Genomic DNA, 19,019 nt, shown 5'->3' with positions numbered 1-19,019 from the left:
GTGAAGCCAAGTGACACATTATTTTTATTTGTTCATTGCAAAAGGAAAATAGAAATACAAATAACCTCACTATTTAATTTAACCGACAAAACAAAAAAGTTTTTTCATCATACTAAGATCAGACGCGTCCTTCGTTTTCCATAGCTATTTTTGATGGAAGTAATATGTCAGTCAAAACCAATTAAAATGTAGGCGCATATATATTGTTAAATTCTATACTTTCGATAAGAATCATCTAACAATCAACATGACCTTATCACACATAGTCCACGGAAGATTTCCCGAATTGATATGAACAGTGAAAATATTTTTTATCGAACATGTTAACTCATAATTTGGTCCATTGGAAACATACAGCCATTGATAATAAATCCAGCGGTCCATTTCTAAATGTCGGCTATAGCTCAAAAGCTTTGCGAGGAAATCGTAGATCCAAATTTGAATTCAAAAGTAGCTAGCAGTAAAACAGCTGGCAAAAAATCTTCAACAGGAAGCAATCGCAGCAAATATAATGGCAGGTCTACCCATTCTATTGTAATAAAAAAGGAGAGAGAAGTCAACAAAATCGTACCACAAGGATCTAACAAAACTGTTATCAACAAGTTCAGATCAAAAGAAACTGTACTCAAGAAAACTTTTGTTGATACTGGAGTCAACACAGTGGTGAGTGGATCTTTGCGTTGCGACAATGACTGTATTACGGATGTTCGAAAACGGGATAAATTTTATTTTGGTTCAGTCAAGTCTACTTGTAAATGCTCTACGAAACGATCATGTAAAAAAGGAACCCCAAAGCTTATACAGACAGATTATTATAAGAAACCCTACGCACTTTTAGATAAAGCTTGCACACAATGCGTTGAAACAGCAAGTTTTGGACAAGTAACACCTTCTTGCTTTAAAAATAAATCTGGCGATTTAAAACCAATTATTAAAGAACCTAAACTCTCATTCAAAGAATCATTTTATAAAATGATTACACCCAGAAAACAATCCCACGTATCACAACAGTCTTTTCCGGAGCCCCAGTTATATGTCGACGAATACAGCTCGATTTCTAAAGAACCCCAGAGAAATAAGGTAGAAAAATATGGATCTCCTTATCATAATTTAAGTTATAGAACTTGCAAACGATGGGCTTTATCGCAATACCCAGTACGAGGGCCTGATTTCTAAAAAAATGTTGGGTAGGTACTAATAAAAGTAAACAATAAACATGTCCAGATGTATATAATTTATTTATTTTCTTTGCATTTTGACAAAAAGAAAAAAACGACCGAGTGCACTGACCGAGAGTTTCGTACCATGCCACCAGTTGTTCCAAGTTTTAAAACTACAATGCAGTTGCTCGATTACCTATTAAGTACACGTAAACTTTTAAAGTCAACTTAGGTGTGATAATTTTCCTTCTAATTTCGTATATACATATGTGTACCTACTAATGCTGTAACGTTTGCATTCCTAACAACAACCGTTTCGTTGGTAGACCTCACCACCAACGAAACGGGGGGACACTTGACTAACGAAAATTGGCAACTAAGATCCCTTCCGGTGCATAAGGTCTATTAATATCATTTCGTCCATTATCATGTCTACAGCTACAGTAAGGTACCTAGTATCATAATGTCTACAGCTACAGTAGGTACCTAGTATCATTTCGTCGATAGTATCATTACGTCTACAGTATAATCCAGCTATACTAAAGAGGTCAGCGTTTGTGAGTTTGTATGTTCGAGGCGGGTAATCTCCGAAACTACCGAACCGATTTCAAAAATTCTTTGACCATTATTAGAAAGGTAAGTACATTATCCAAGATTGCTATAGGCTATATTTTATCACACAATACCCACGGGAGCGAAGCCCCGGGCAACATCTAGTTTGTAATGATTTTAGATGTGTAATGGTCGGTGACCATAATATAAAAGACTTGAATATTACTCAACATTTATTAGACCTGACTAAAGTGTTTTACAAAATATAAGATAATTAAAGTAATTATAACGAACCGCCATCTTGTCGTCTGCGTAGTGATGTCCCTTTTATTTAGTGTTGTGACTTATACTCATAACAAGATGACCTACCCAACAACAACCTACACTATAAGTAGCTATATGAAAGATGAAAAAAACCTTCACGTACCACCTACCTACACGTGAAGGTGTTTTCTTTTCATACTTTTAAGATTTTATTTGACCACTTTTTTGGCATGATTAATCGGTATACCAAATTACCCACATTATACATACATACTTATTAGGTAATAGATTTTGAGCTAAAACCTAGACGTGGACGGAAACTAAAAAGGTTCCTGTCTGTAGGATTACGGAACATTAAAAAGCGCAAATAAAAACCACTCTTTAATTTGGTTTGGGTAGGTACAGAAAGCCTACCACGAAACAAACATGCAAGGCAAAGCACCACTTTAAAATTAGTAGGTATAGCATTAGCAATTGCGTATCACGTTACTAACGTCCAAATTCTGTCTCTTCCCATATCGTGTAAAAAAAAAGTAAGTACGTGTAGACGCAATGACACGCATTATATGTTTCGTGGTAGCTCCCCAAGTCGGTCATGTTCGTTTGGCAGCATTCGTCTTTCTTCGCTCCTTAAATCAATGTAGATGAAATTTACTGGTTTTGCATGTATGGCACCTACGCTAAAAGCCGACAAATCATGGAAAAGAGGCAGACCCCGAACGCGGTGTCCAAAGACACAAACGGTGCTAAATGGGGCATCCACACTATTGCGTTTGGCAGCGTTCGACCACGTTCGCCGACAGTGTGGAGCCACCAGCATTAAGTGGTCGGCTGAATGGTCTGTATTATTAAAAAAAACATCTCCAAATAATAAAAAGTTTATTCCTATTTCAGTCCTCTACATCGGCATACAAAATTAGTGTTTTTCATCTTGTTTTGTACCTAAAAATAATACAATGCATGTAATATGAGACCAATTCATAATATTCAAGGTAAATTCAATACATTGTGAATTATGCTATGTTAATATATAGATATGTGAGACTAACACAAAGTTCTAGCATACATCACAGACAGACCCACATTGGACAATAACAAAAAGCAGTGTAATAACACACATGCTAGTAACCATTATTTTGAGCCATGCAAATATTTGATAATTTCAAATCAAATTCCTAATTAGTATCTAGAAAATCATGGAAAAATAATGAATTCCAGTTAAATCACATATCATTGAATTAAAATTAAATGATTGACAAAGAATGTGGTGCTCTCACATTTGTCCACAATTTTCTTATTTGCACATGGCAATCAAAATGTTAAGTTACAAGCATGTAAAAGTATTTTATCTAATAATCAAGAGCAACAATAATCCTTATAACGATTCCTTAATATTTTTAATCTGCACTATTTAAAAAATACAGTTAAGACACAACTTTCTTAATAAGTCTTTTTAGATAGGTACAATAAAACATTTTTACAATAGAAATGGTTTGAAAGATTTTATTCCATTATCTATAAAAGCTAGGAGTATTTATATATTCATTATTGCTTTCAAATACATATTAAAGTAAATAATAGATAAAGTTCATGCTAACTTTATTTTAAGTTAAACATTATGAGCAATTATTGTAGTATCTGTCAATAAATTTATTTGATAAAAAATTATTATGGTAACTACCAATGTCAATATTTAGAAAATATCATCAAATTCCAATTAAATCATTTATTTGGAACCACATAATTAGCAAGCCAACAATAAGTGACTAATAAGGATTATTGTTTGATATAATTCATTGTTATTTCTTAATCTTATTATACTTATCAACATTCAACATAGTAAAAGCTATGTTCAGTTCAAAAAGAAAATGTTGATTATCCTAATATCATTAATAAAACTAACAAGAAACCATTCTTAGAATTAAAAGGCTGTAATTATATAATTGTTAAAGAGAGAAACTTTGCACTACTTCTTGTATATTGTCTTCAGTGGGTCTCCACAAAATTGAACCTCACATATTTGGCTGAGCGGGACTAGCAGGCGGAGGCTGAGCTTCCAAATTCTTTATAAGCTGTGCCAACCAGTGCTTTGTAGAATTATCTTCTTGGAGACATGCAGTGAAGGTCGCATCTCGCAACTGGTCTGGAAGACATTGTCGAAGTGCTTCACGAGCCCTAGGATTATCTGACAAGCGAAGGTAGCAGCGTACAACGTGTTTTAAGAGCCTAGCAGATGGATCCTTGGCGAGAGATAATACCATTTTGCCAAGAATCATAGCCACATGCGAAAATCTGTCATAAGTCTGACAAATGTAACATAGACCGCTGTCATCTAACAATATCTTCTGTAAAATGAATGTTGCTACAGTTTTGGACAGCTCAGATCCATTTTCCATGATGCGTAAGCATAGTGGGATGATTTCAGTAGTCAGCAAAAATGTGATCACCTCTTGCTCATCCGTTTTTACTAGAGCTCCAATAACACCAAGGCTGGTCAGTCTCAAGTACTCAAAAGGACGGGTTTTTGAGACAGTGTGAAGGAAAGGATATAGGAACAACGGGACATGGGCTTGAAGGAATGCAGATCTAGTCTCGGGGTGCGAAGCGACGCACTGCATTAAGGCCAACGCGTTACAAACACGGTTGCTCTGGTGTGCTGTTAAGGTTGGCGGTATCATAGCCACGTAGATGTTGGTGATCTCTTGTAGCAGAGCGGCAATGGTGCCGAAACTATGCCAAAGCATGGGCGCCAGATCCGGTACCACCTCTCGTTTTTTGCTTAACTCCAGAAGCGCGTTTTCCCGAGTCTCTGGATTGCATAGCTCCAAAATCCACGTGTATATCTTTTCCCTATCCACGACGGCTTGCATGTTCGCCGGGCTCTGCTGTGCACTCATATTATTCATTGAATTACCTTCGTTTTACAACAAATTGTCACTTTATTCTTGTAAAATTTACTATACTATACACGTTAGCTGCATGAATGGTCAAAATCATTGTATGTTTGACGTTATCAATAATGTTTCTAACTGCCCACGTACAGACCCATATAAATTCAACTTAGAACAGGTAGAAAAATCTTTAATCTTTTAATGAAAATCACAATTTTCACACGATTTGCATTGCAAAAAGCGTCCACCTTCAGAATTTTAGAAATGACAGACAGAACCCGATTAAAATGGCAGCTTGTCGTGATGACGTTTGATGTATGTCCCAAGAAACATTTTGGCTTCATAAAAAAACGATGTCATTGTCCATATAATTACGATCTTTATATTGTTGTGAAATTTTGTTATAAATTTTAGGTGCCATACATACAATACTTTTACTGAGTAATGCCGTTTTAGAAAGGTGTAAACTTAGTCTATAATTATATCCCCACGGAAAAATAAACAACAACAACAACAGAAGTCTCGAACTTACTTTGGGGCTAGCTGAATCTGTGTGATTTGTCCTTATATTTATTATTATTTATTTATTTATTTATTTATTTATTAAAACTTTACAGTAAACACAAATTAAATATGTCCTGCAAAACTGCTTACGCGGTTTGACTGCAGGTAATAGTCTCTTTTAAACATTTATAAGCTTAATTATATGTACTTAATTAATAAACATTAATGTTATGTATGAGATCATTAAAACTACAGCAATTCGAGCAAATACTTTTTTAACATACTTTTGAATCGGCACAAGCGTGGTTCCAGTCTGATGTTTTCAGGTAAACTATTAAGAAGATATGGCAAACGTTTTTTTAAAGATCTGTCTCCAAAGTAATTGTTTACTCTGGGAACCTCATATTTACCTGTGGTTACCGACCTAGTGCCACGCTCATGTCGAATCAACGATAAGCTAAGATCTTGGTTGCCATGGTTATTAACTGCCAAAAGGTATTTATGTTTTAATCTAACTGGTAAGATTTTGCATATTTTAAATAATTTAGTATAATCTCCTTTACATTGAATTTTTGTTTTTCTGTTAACTAATAGTTTTAAAAATCTGATTTGTAGTGCTTCTAGTCTATCGATGTAAGTTTTGAAAGTTAGTCCATAGCAATCAAGAGCGTAACCCAATATAGAATCGACTAAGGCGAAGTATAAACATTTCAATACTGGAGTAGGTACTTTAAAACTTAGGTGATAAAATTTTCCGAGTAGTATTCTTAATTTATCACATATGTAATCTATATGGGATTCCCAGGAAAATTTAGTATCAATTTTGACACCCAGGTAAGTTATAGAACTAACATTTTCAATAGGCGTACATTTACAATCTAAGTTATTATTATGGAAGCATTCAAAACTGTGAGCAATCAATGGTGGTGGAGGCTCGGCGGGACGGAGATGAGGTGAGTGAATTATTAGCAATTTAGTCTTTTCTGTATTCAAAATGATGCCATTATCATGTGACCATTTCACCACCGCGTCCACGTCACGCTGGACTAAACGGCACGTCTCAGCGAGGTCTGTTCCTGCGCTCAGAGTGCACAGGTCGTCGGCGAACATGTACGCGGAGCAGTGCTGAAGCGTTCCACAGAGGCCGTTAACGTGCATCAGGTAACAGACAGGACCACACCCCGACCCCTGCGGGACGCCGCAATCGACCAATTTCTCTTCACTGAGCGTGTCTCCGACCTTCACTCTATAAGAGCGTCCAGTAAGGTAGTCTCTGAACCATTGGTTCAGTGGCTGTCCCAAGCCGCATTCCTCCATGCCCATCAAGAGCGTATCCCGATCAAGTGTTTCAAATGCTTTCTTAAAGTCATAAAAAACAGCTACAACAATTTTTTTATTTTCTAGATGTATATTAATATCGTCCGTAAATTTAGATAATAGTGTATTTGTACTTTTATGTTTCTGAAAACCGTGTTGACATTCATTAAGAATATTGTTTTTTTGTAAGTAGGTACCAATTTGATTAACTATGCTTTTTTCTATTATTTTGTCGATAGCTGATAAAATTGCTATTGGTCTGAAATTTGAATATAACTTTTTATCCCCTCTTTTATGGATTGGACGTATTATAGCTTCTTTTAATTTTGTGGGAAATTTTTTATTTTTTACACACAAGTTTATTAATTTTGCTAAAACAGGGCTAATCTTATCAACAATAAGTTTCAAATCGGACATGCGTATGAGGTCACTTCCAGGCGATTTATTTTTATCCATTTTATCTATAATTTTTTTAACATCATGACTGTTAACCGGTTGCCACCTCATAAACACGTTCGACGGATTAATGTAACTATTTCTATATTTACTTATTTATTTAAACACAGGGTTACCCATAGTTTTCGAAGTTTTTTATCGAAAACGATGTTTCCCAATATTTCGGTATTGTGTATTTTCACAAACGAATGCTTACATAAGGAAAATATGAATAAAGTACTCTAAAATAAACGTTTTCATCAACTTAGCAAAAAGCGGCAATGTTTTTCTTTACCAATTATAAAGTGTTGCATCTGGCGGGATAAATGCGTAGTAATAATAACGGTAATGTCACTGTCATTATAATGTCAAAGACCTCCCTTTCCTACTCTTCGTACTCCCGTCTCGTTCGCAGCTCTAGCTCGCTGCCATATTATTTCGGACGGTTGCCCGTCCCCTGTCATCCTGTCGTCGTGTTGTCGATCTCATTTAGCTTGAATTTTAATTTGATAATGTGCATTTTGCTATAGTATTTTAGATGAAAGTGAATTATTTTACTAGAACGTAACGATGTTTTAAGGTTCAACCTTGTACAAATAACTATGTGAATGTCCATGCTAAAAGAGTAACGAATCGACAGTAACATTCATTCATTGGTTTGTAATTTGTTATTTATGTCATGTTTTGTGTTATTTTGTGATTAATTGCTATGTTCTATATTCTTTAATGATTCCACTGTATATATAATGTGAATCATCTTCCTCTGACGCCATTCCGGACAGTATAAACAAACCGGGCCAATTACGATCATTTTACAGCTGTTGTTAAAAATTACATGCAGATCCAGTGAACACATCACTTTGGAATTAAACTTAACGTTTTAGTCTAATTACAACTATATACTGCGTTATAAAATCGTAAATTTCATCAGTTTGTAACATTAAAACTGAAAACAGTATTGTTCCTTTTAGCTTGAATTGCAATAAAATAATAATTTATTTATGTAATAATTATTTTGTTAATTTTGTTAAAACTCTACTCTACTCTATGCTGGATGTTTGTAATAAACACAACTGAGTTTTATACATTTTCCTTCCACTCGAATGTGGACTTGAAGAGATTACTTTTGTGATACCTTTGTGCTTATGCTAATCTTTTTTTTTTGGTGTAATAGATTATATAAGGCCGCAACCCCAAAAATGCTTAGAGGAGCGAGACAGAGATTATATTATATTTTATATTTTTAGACAATGGAGGTGACACATACTCTCACCCTCAATGAGACTGCTCTGCAACAACTTCCAGATGACAAAAAGCCACATTTCATATTTGAGTGGCTTCGATTCCTTGACAAAGTTCTGGTTGCTGCTCATAAGGTAAGTAATTGATTACTGCATTAGTTAGGCATGAGATATGTGAGGAGTTACTTAAATTTAGGGGTCTTATAGCAAAATATTCAGTTATCATATGTTCTATTACACTAATTGCCTATTATGTTATTTCTAGAGAATTTCTAAGTTATAACTCACTTAATTCTAAAATATTAAATAACATTAAAATATTACATATACAGTTTATTTCTGTTACACTTTTAGAACAAAAATTAAAACCAGTGTTTAAACTCTATATTTGGATAGTGCTAAACTCCCACTCTAAACATTTTCAGTCCGACATAAAGAGTTGCCAGCAAAAACTAGTGGCACAACTAGTGAACCTCCTCCGAGAATCCCTCGGGGCCCCAGCGCGTCGTCTCCTAGCGCGGTGCCTGGCCACTCTGTTCTCGGTGGGAGACACGTTCCTGTTGTTTGACACTGTCAACAAATGCAATGACATAATCAAAGTTAAGGATGACTCGCCGTCATATTTGCCAACTAGATTGTAAGTTGTCTTTCAATTGAATTCCATTTTGTGAACATAGATAGTCATATCATTATTATGAAAAAGTACACTACATTATTTGAAAGTAACTAAAATGTTTATGTTCAAAAGTATATCTTTGCACTTCACAAAAAATATTTTAGAAGTAATTTTATTAAAATCTCCAATGTAATAACATACTGTATTTGACAATATTCAAATTGGAACAATATGTGTTGTTTAAAATCTAAAACCATCTCAATCATCATTTGTTTAGGATTGTTTTCTAAATTTGTATAGAGCGGCGATATGCTGCCTGGGCAGTATGTACGAGAAGCTCGGACGCATGATGGGTCGCTCGTACGAGGAGACTGTCTCCACGCTGGTGCGCTCCCTGAAGAGCGCCGAGTCGCAGACCAGATTCGAGATCATGAATACACTAGAGAAGGTACACTTTTTTATATTGTCTCATCATCACTTATTTTAATGTCCACACTGTATGGCCCTATAGGATTGGTGGGTTTTAATAATAGCAAATAAAGCCGGGACTATGGCTTCCGAAGCGTGAAGAAGCTTGTGATAAGACATTTTTGGTCACCCATCCAATGATTGACCTTAACTGCCACTATCGCAAGTAGAACGCGCGAATCACTGCGCTATCGAGCTCTTATTAATTATTTAAGTACTTTACCTCATAAACTAACTTATGATTCCTTCCTCATCCAACCGAATAATAATAAAAAATATAGGTAGCGTATTTTTATTCTCGGCTGTGACCTCAAAAATTCTAAATACTTGTCAGACACGTAAAATCACCTATATGTTAGTGCATGGAAAATAAGTTTTAATACACCCACAGACATGTGAAGGATATTACGTGGGTACATTACATACATAATTGACTAAGTAATAGTTAACACTGCAATTCATGAATAAATTAATGATAAGAATGTACAGTCAACCGTGAAATTATTTGGATCTCTATGCCGCGGCAATAGAGGCGAATTCGCAAGAAATTCGGATAGGTGTCTACTGTACAAATGCGTCTCGCAACAATGAAAGATTTGAAATGATTTTTTTTGGCTTGTTGTCATTCATGGTTATTTGAATAGATTGTCTTTGTTTATGATAAAGTTAAACCGTCTGGAGTTTCTACATCGCTGAATTTATATGTCGTAATAAATATAATTTCCGAAAAAAGGGTCGAAAAGACTCCTCGTAAAAGTAAGAGATGTCGCACTAAAAATAGTGATCTAATTTTTGTGTAAATCCCAGTAACTATTATAAATTATATTAATTCATAAGGCCTTTATATTCCACAGATAGCATAACTTTCTTTGTAAACGCTTTGTGTACTTTTCATTTCGATAGCAAAAATTCCTTGTAATTTTAGATCTGCGTAGGCATGGGTTCGGCCGCGCCGTCGGCGCTGCGCGAGGTGTCGCGCGCGGCGCGCAGTGCGCTGCTGTCGGACCGCAGCGCGGCCGTGCGCGCGCTCGCGGCGCACGCGCTGCGGCGCATGCTGCCGCTCATGAAGCTCACCGCCGCCGATCTGGACGCGATCGCCGCCGCTTGTCTGCGAGCGGCGCATCCGAGCGATTATATGCTTAGGTCATTGTTGTGACTCTTTTTCTTCTTCATCATCCCTTATCCCGTCTACTACCGTCATGCTTACATTGGGACTCAATTATATAAAAATAAATAATTACTAGATTCGCCCTGGGGCTCCCGTAGGAATTACGGAATAATGAATACCCCTATGTACTATTTCAGGATATATCTAACTATGTACTAAATTTCGACAAAATCCGTCCAGTCCAATAATTTATATGAATCATCCTCATTCACATCCAAACTTTTGCATTTATAATATTAGTGGCATTCTAATTTACCATATAATCATAGTTCCATTAGAGCACGGTCTCACTGCTCCGTCGCACTACCCACCGTCGACGAATTTACGCAGTTTGTATTGTATGTATATTGTATGTCTTAATTGCTTGCATCGACTTACGTCAATAATTAATTTGTAAAATGACGGAGCGGCAACGGAGAGACAAATTATAGATTAAACAAATTCATACTAAAAAAAATAACTTGTTATTCAGATGTGCTATCGCTGAACTGCTTGGCGCATTGATAGCGGCGACACAAGCGGGGGAAGTCAATAACTTGAATGTTAAACTCAAAGTTGGCCAATCTGGTAAGACATTAAAACAACAATTTGAACAAAATGCCGTGTTCATGTAAATACTGGCCACAAAGAATCTTATTTAAAAATGTGTGATAGAGAGAAAAATAGATTGTGTTTTGTTATTTTTCGTTTTCGTGTTTTTTAAATATTTTGGTTTTAAATAAAATTATAAAATATTATTAAATTTTTGCTATCGAAACTATTTAAAAATATACCTCTTTTTAAATATTTTTAAAAATATACCTATTTTTAAATCGATTAAATTTAATTTGATAAAATTTATCGAGTTTTCTTTTTAATTCTACATGTTTTAAATCAAACTGACTTCAACATGCAAAATATTAAAATTACATAAGGCATGTGCCACCTAAAGCTAAAACCAGTGTTTTTTTTCCCAGTCCAACAAAGCAAGAAGGATCCTCCAAAGAACGTAGTATCGTTAGACGAAGCCCTAAACTTGCTGATGGGAGCTTACCTTCGAGGTGGGACATCATTCTTGAAGGGGGAGATCATCAAATCTGGCTCGGGGGTCAATAGGGAAGTGCGCGTTTGTGTCACAAATGTAAGTACTATAATTTTTATTGTAGCATTTCAACATAATTGTGGTTATTTTAATTTATTAGTACTGTTGGTCGCAGCTTCGCCCGCGTCAGCCTATTTTTGACCTCGGGTCATTAACTATTTTAAATTTTATCGAAATCTGCCTAGCGGTTTAGCCGTGAAAGCGCAGACAGAATTTAGCATTTGTAATATAAGTAAGAAGTTATAAACCCAAAAATAAATATAGGGGTATAGTTTCAGCGAAAACGACGATACGATAATTAATTATATCATTCTCCAGTCCGGTTTTTAATTGCGGCAAATAAAAGCTCCCGTACAAAACGAACCGAGCCGAAAGATCCCGGGTTCGATCCCGAGTCGGGGCATGATGGAAAATTATATTTTTCTGATTGGCTCAGGACTTGGATGTTTATCTATATGATGTATTTGTTATAAAATATAGTGTCGTTGTGTTAGTATCCCATGACACAAGCCTCGAACTTACTTTGGGGCTAGCTCAATCTGTGTGATTTGTCCTAATATATTTATTTATTTATTATTATTATCATCTGAGTTCGGCTTATAGTGTATAGCCGACATTAATGATAATATAATGTATTCAACGAAAATATATTTTCAGGCGTACGTGGTGTTCGTACAAAACATGGGCGGCGTATGGCTGGAACGCAACATGACTACATTCCTCACTCACGTTTTAGACTTGGTCGCCAATCCCAAGGCCGCAAGCTCCCATGTGGACGCCGTGTACTCCAGGTAACATTTCAATTATGTTAATCATTATGTTTTAAGGTGCTATAAGTGTGGTTCCGCCCTAAAATAGACCACTTCCATATCCCTCACGTGGATGTCGTACGAGGTTATTCAGGGGAGATATGCTGTGGTCCCATTCTAGGGGGAATCACATGTCACAATGGAATCACATTGTGTTCCGCATTGTGTGGCTTGTAGACTCAACTAAATTTGAACAGAATGAATAGTTTTTAAACTCTACAGAAAATGTATAAACTACATTCTCCGCAACACGCTCGGCAAGATGCTTGGCGAGAAAGCGCAAGCGTCCGCTTGCAGGGAGATCATACAGATTGTAATCAAGCAGATGAACAGCATCGACTTCAACCCGGAGAACGCCAAGGATTGCAACCAGGTGAGTTTGTAAGCAATTTGTTAATTACTTTGCATGAATTAAATGTTTTTGTTTGTATCCTTACATATTATAAAACAAAGTCCTCTGCCGCATCTGTTTGTCTGTCTGTTCGCTGAGGAAGGTTTAGGTGTATAAGTTATTATGTTTTTACCTGAGCAAAGCCGGGAAGGGCCGCTAGTGATTGTACAAAATACAAATGATAAAAGCACATGCTTCATAGAATGTAAATATACTCATCCTATGAAGGGATCTCTTCCAGTCAACCAGCGATAGCGATTGTTTTGTCCTCGGTTCTTGTCACAGTTGGTCACATTTGGGAGACTACTCCCTAATGGGACCCTACTCTATAGTGTGATCACGAAGCAAAGCGCAGAAATCAATATAATTTATTGGCGCTTTATCGTCATTTCTCTAGCAAATGTTGATGATACGTGGCTGAGGCAGACGAGTGGGGAAGTGGTTCTGCCATAGCTCGGTCCCGTTCCTAATGAAAAACACTTTGTTTCAGGAAACATTATTCAGTCAACATTTGCTAGTCTGCGCGTTGACTGAAGCGGGGGAGTTGGCGCTTCAACTGGGCACGTCGGTGCAGAATCTCTTATCGGACACGTCGTTGAACATGATCGACGCCATTTCTTCGGTAAGTTGTTTATTTATTTTTGAGGGAGTAATAATAAATAAATATTATTTTCTAAAAAGCATGATTTTCGGGTGTAATTTAGGAAATGTATTAATTAATTCGAGAAAAATTGGATAGATAGCGCTAGTAGTGGTTTTAAATTTGATCAATTCCAGAAAAATTGGATGTATGGTGTTTTAAATGATTGGTGGTCGTGTTAAATTTGCGCGCTGTTGTGTTTATTTAGAAAAAAACAAATGGTTTGAATTTTAATAACATTGTCATACAAAAACTTATATGTGTAGAGTACACGCGCATGACACCTCTGGCGTTTTGATCTGCGAAACAACCGAACAATTTCTTTTTTCATTGCTCGTAGATTACAGGAGAAACCTATAAGTTGATTGATCGGTGTGTGTCAGGTGCTGGAGCACCCGTGCGCGGCGGCGCGACTGGCGGCGGCGCGCTGCCTGCGCTGCGCATGCGCCGCGGTGCCCGCGCACGTGACCCCGCGGCTGCACTCGTGTCTGCTTGCGCTCGACGGACACACTCCCACGCCGCACCATATCTCCGGTCACTCTTTATGCTTTTTACTAAATATGATAGACTCCTTTACTATTTACAGTTTCAAATTGAACGATATGAAGTAGTATTAAATTTGAATAAAATCATGCGAAATTTAATATGATTGAATAAAGTCGATTAAAAAATAGATTGAATAAGATTGCGTAAAATCGAATATTTTTTCTTCACAGCATTGATAGCTTAGTACTAATAATAGAACTAAACAAAATTCAATGAGGTGAAGAAATTGCTGCCAAAACTAGGTATCAGAGATATTTTTTCTTTGCTATTGAACAAAAATTAATAAATTAGAATTCGAATTCCAGGTTATTCAGCAGCGCTAGCCGCCATCCTCGGCTCAGTGCGGAGTTCCTCGCTCGGCGTGCCGCACGGACTCGGCAAGGTGAATGAATGAATCAACATTTGTTTCAATTAATAATTTGAGTGCGTTGACCTCGATCTAGTCTGATGAAAAGCAAAGATGAAGTCTGGGGAATGTCCTGAATGCAGGAAATGTTTTTTCCTATTAGATCCTCAGAGGTCTCTTTAAGGTTCTCTCGCCTTAAATATCCATAAATTGTAGGATTCGAGAAATATCGATGCGGGGAGAGAATTCCAAACTTCAGCTGTTACAAAATACTATTTCTAGTACGACTAACTAAATTAAATCAATTAATTTTCGTTCTCAACGAAACAACTAATTTAGTCCAATGGTAAAGTTTTTTTTATTGTTTTATAGGTGGCCTTCAATGCAGCCGAGCAGTTGCTGAGATCAGCCGGACAGAGCAGCAGATTGACCGCCGCCAGAACTAACGCGGGCTGGCTCATTGTTGGCGCCATTTGTACATTAGGTGAGTAGATCAATATTCATTTGTATCTCATTTCTACCAATCCAGCTACGACTCGTAACTTTCGACTCTGTCTACCCCGAGTGATATGTATAACATGTAACATCTATGGAACATAAATAACCGGTTCAAAACAAAGAAAACTAAAAACGACTAAAAACAACTTCCCGACTCATTGTCATATAAATTGACAGATTAGGCGTTGTAAAACCGGGCACACGAGAATAAAAGATAAATAAGCTCTGTCCCATTTATTCTCGCATATTTCCAATACACAAATCTCTTTTATAAGCGAAATGAAAGATACGACGAAGTGTACAGTTGTCTCTGTCTACGATCACATGTATTTGTCTAATGGTAAAGTTTATTTACAGGAGTGCCAGTGGTTCGCGGATTATTGCCGCGTATGCTGTTGCTATGGCGGAACAGTTTCCCGCGCTCCGTTAAAGAATTGGAGTCTGAGAAGGCGAGAGGAGATGCCTTCACTTGGCAGGTGAATTATTTAATAGATATATGACTGCTAGAAAATTAGAAAATTGTGTCAATTGCTGTAGCAATTTTTCTTACTTCATAAAATGTGTTAAAAAGTACAATTCATTATATGTGTATATATATATATATATATATATATATATATATATATATATATATATATATATATATATATAATAACTAAATATATAGAGAAAAATCACACAGATTGAGTTAATCACACAGTCCTTCATGAGGTAACTTTTGCATGTCCATTCGTTGACTTTGTGCGTACTCATTACTGAAGTTATAGAATAAAATATGTTTAGATTTTTGTTGTGAGGGGTGATATTTTTATTAGGCTAAATAGCGTTCGTAACGGGAGTATAAGGCTAAGTGTCGCAAAACTAGAAGACACGTTTAACTGAATTGCAAGTTCGTAGGTTTGATGTTGTCAAGAATGATGGAAGATTGTGGCGTCTTCCCCATTCAATTTAAATTCAAAATATATTAAATCTTATGAATAACTTTTGAATTTGATATGCATGCCATTGGTCTGGCTACTAAGGATGTCGATAACCTTGTAAGGTGAAGACAAAAAAGTAGGTCCGGTGCTCCAACGCCCAACAGCTGAGAAGAAACCGGTAACACGCTCAGTTGAGAGAGAGAGGAGAATAGAATTTATTATGTTTATTCAGACACTCTCAGACTGAGAGATACGAGAGAGAGAGAGAGAGAGAGAGAGAGAGAGAGAAGAATCCAATTTATGATCTTTTATTCAGGTGACATTGGAAGGTCGTGCGGGGGCGTTATCGGCATTACATAGCTTATTGGTCCACTGTCCATCGTTGGTCCATAATGACGACACAGCGAAACGACTGAACCAACCCATTGATGGAGCCGTTGCAGTTCTTACCAAGTGAGTGTTCGTGATTTTTCCAGAAATAGTAATGTTTGATTGCCCTTAAACATTGTTTTTTTAATGTTTACTTTATATATTATTTTTCTGTGGCGTCTGGTTTCGCCCTAGTATAGGATCACATAGCCAGGACACATAGTCTATGCAACTGATAGGGAACAATAGGATTCCCAAGGAGGATTGATGCCAGGCAGCCGGCCGCTTATGCAATCACAATATTAAACATTTGAAAGATATTCTTTATGGTGACCCCGGGACTTCGCGGCGTCACAGCTCCGAATGAAACCTGAAGTATGCGGATATGAGAGATTATTTTTCTGATTTATCTGTTAATTAGTAACGCTGGTGTCAGATTTTGGTTCAAATCCCCTAAAGGCATTCGACATGACTTACTACCTACCGGAACGTAACGTATAACATAGACAATGTTATGTACAGCGTTGGCGGTGTAATCCGCAACTACGGAGGCGCGCTGAAGGCGCCCGCGGCGTTGCTGCGCCTGCGGCTGTTCCGCGCGTGCGCGGCGCTGGGCGGCGCCTGCGCGCCCGCCGCGCCGCTGCTGCGGCTGCTGGCCGCCGAGATCGCGGCCCAGGGCGAACACAACATTGCTACTGGTTAATAATGTTCACACACATTCGATCAGCTATAAAGTCCTTATATCGAAGCTTACTACTTACTTACTTTAGTTGGTCGCGATGTCGACCTTTACTTAACCGAAGGAAATATGACGACAGTTTCAATGACCATCACGATCTCATTCTTATATATTTTTTTTAATTTATAGCGAATACTAAAAATACACAGCAAATTATGCTACACAAAATAAGGGATTATATTTCATTGTAGTTCTATTTCATAGAAGGTGTAATGGTTAAGACCTGTGGTTCGAAAGGTCTCAAATTCTGATCCTACTCCTACGGAGTTTGTATACAAATCTGTCTCATGTATAGTAGTTTTCATCGACCACCACTTGCTTCCGGTGAAGGAAAACATTGTGAGGAAACCTGCACACTGGTTGATTATTATTATATTTGTGTGTGAAATAAAATGAGAAGGCAATGGCAAACCACTTAATCAATAATTCCAAGAAAGTTGTTACGTGTGTTTCATTCCACGTAATGACCATGACCCTCAGCCTTGAGGAACACGACTATGAAGAATTTCAGTATATTTAGTATATTTGTTATAGTATTATTTGTTATCCATTATAAATGTAGTCACAATTTACGACGACGATTTCAGACGCGGTAACCTTTTCCTTTTTACTAAATTATGACAGTGCGCGATCAATAAAAATATGATATTTCTTAAATGGAATATTTTTTATATTGTTTGCAGGTCTTCTAAGATCTTCAATGCACCCTCGAGACACCATTTTGTTAGCCGAAGAAGGCTGGATCTATGACACTGATCATGCCGAAATCGAAGAACAGGTATTTTACCCATAAAATTTTTGTACATGTTATATTGCGATATCGTTTTATGGAAATTAAGTCGTCGCCAACCTTCTCGCCTAGGATTTTAACCCTGTAATCCTAACTAATATTATAAATGCGAATGTAAGTTTGTTTGTTAGCTCTTCACGCTCTATCTACCCAACTAATATTCTTGAAATGTTGCACATACATGTAGTTTGAAGTATGGAGAAAGACATTCATGCCGGAAAAAATGTCTGTTACCGTGGGAAAACACGCGAACGAAGACGCGGACAAAAGCTAGTAGATTTTATAAATGCGAAAGTAAGTTTGTTACCTCTTCACGTTTTATCTACACAACCAATCTTCTTGAAATTTTGCATACATGTAGTTTGAATTACGGAGAACTAACTACGCGGGTGAAACCTCGGGTAAAAGCCAGCTATATATGTTATATAACTGGCTATAGAGTTATATATGAGTTTTTATTAATTTTGTTCACAGTTAATATCTCCACTAAGCGCAAGCGGGTCGGGCGCCCTGGAACACGACCCGTGCTGCGTGTACCGCAGCGCCGGCTGCAGCGCGGGCGACTCCCAGCCCTTGGGAGTGGCTGTTATCGACGCCTCAGTGGCTTTGTTCCCGCTCATATTCTCTAAAGCTGCCAACAAACATAGGTGAGAATCTCTATAATATTATTATAAAGAGATAAGCGTTGTGAGTTTGAGATAAAATATAGCCTATAGCAATCTTTGTATAATGCACCTTTCAAATAATGTAAGAATTTTTGAAGTCGTTTCGGAGATTAACCGCCTCAAACATACAAACTCACAAACGCTTACCTCTTTATAATAATAGTATAGATTTATTCTATTTCACCTTTGTTTCCAATTTTTGAATGGCGTTACTATCACTATTGGCAAACAAACGGTTTTACTGTGGAGCTGGCATCACGTTCACGCAAGTATTCGTGCTCGCTCCCACTCGTACATATAAACATTTTCCGTCTCTCTCCCACCAGACAACAAATGCTGGAGCACTTCGTGGAGTGCATCAAGATGTCGAAAGGGCCGCGTCAAGAGGCCATACAACTGAACGTGTACACTGCATTACTTCTAGCTCTGAGGACATTGGCCGAGATGAAGAGCTCCCTGGGACAGGACACTGTGAAGGGCATCGCCACTGAACTGATTATTGTGAGTGGGTTTACCTGTTATTTGAGCTAAAAAAACTAATCTATTTCCTTAGTATGATCATGTACCACCTATCTTCTGTCAATATATGCAATGGTGGGTCAAACTTTT

The 19,019-nt window shown here is 37.1% G+C and overlaps 2 protein-coding genes across 2 annotated transcripts in view; one reads left to right on the top strand and one right to left on the bottom strand.

The window, feature by feature from the left end:
• Positions 1-2,838: 2,838 nt before the first annotated feature.
• Rcd-1 (Required for cell differentiation 1) lies at positions 2,839-5,154 on the bottom strand. Its single transcript, XM_053759303.2, has 2 exons — positions 3,993-5,154; positions 2,839-2,918 (listed from the first exon to the last, which is right to left on the bottom strand). The coding sequence occupies exons 1-2, from the start codon at positions 4,880-4,882 to the stop codon at positions 2,903-2,905; spliced, it is 906 nt and encodes a 301-aa protein (XP_053615278.1). The 5' UTR covers positions 4,883-5,154; the 3' UTR covers positions 2,839-2,902.
• A 2,386-nt stretch (positions 5,155-7,540) lies between these two features.
• LOC128678046 (uncharacterized protein) overlaps positions 7,541-19,019 on the top strand; it is a 32,274-nt gene continuing 20,795 nt past the window's right edge. Inside the window, exons 1-19 of the mRNA XM_053759294.2 lie at positions 7,541-7,779; positions 8,371-8,499; positions 8,790-9,001; positions 9,281-9,428; positions 10,374-10,591; positions 11,089-11,183; positions 11,573-11,736; positions 12,355-12,488; positions 12,729-12,879; positions 13,388-13,519; positions 13,921-14,071; positions 14,389-14,465; positions 14,802-14,913; positions 15,285-15,403; positions 16,164-16,300; positions 16,739-16,914; positions 17,639-17,733; positions 18,220-18,392; positions 18,737-18,911. Of these exons, the coding sequence (XP_053615269.1) occupies positions 8,374-8,499; positions 8,790-9,001; positions 9,281-9,428; positions 10,374-10,591; positions 11,089-11,183; positions 11,573-11,736; positions 12,355-12,488; positions 12,729-12,879; positions 13,388-13,519; positions 13,921-14,071; positions 14,389-14,465; positions 14,802-14,913; positions 15,285-15,403; positions 16,164-16,300; positions 16,739-16,914; positions 17,639-17,733; positions 18,220-18,392; positions 18,737-18,911 (2,595 nt within the window). The 5' untranslated portion in view covers positions 7,541-7,779; positions 8,371-8,373. The remainder of the gene's footprint in view (positions 7,780-8,370; positions 8,500-8,789; positions 9,002-9,280; positions 9,429-10,373; positions 10,592-11,088; positions 11,184-11,572; positions 11,737-12,354; positions 12,489-12,728; positions 12,880-13,387; positions 13,520-13,920; positions 14,072-14,388; positions 14,466-14,801; positions 14,914-15,284; positions 15,404-16,163; positions 16,301-16,738; positions 16,915-17,638; positions 17,734-18,219; positions 18,393-18,736; positions 18,912-19,019) is intronic.

The sequence above is a fragment of the Plodia interpunctella genome, chromosome 19 (assembly GCF_027563975.2).
Source record: "Plodia interpunctella isolate USDA-ARS_2022_Savannah chromosome 19, ilPloInte3.2, whole genome shotgun sequence".
In the NCBI taxonomy this organism is placed as follows: domain Eukaryota; kingdom Metazoa; phylum Arthropoda; class Insecta; order Lepidoptera; family Pyralidae; genus Plodia; species Plodia interpunctella.
The sequence above is the reverse complement of the archived record's forward strand: the minus strand, read 5'-3'. Positions and strand labels throughout refer to the sequence as shown.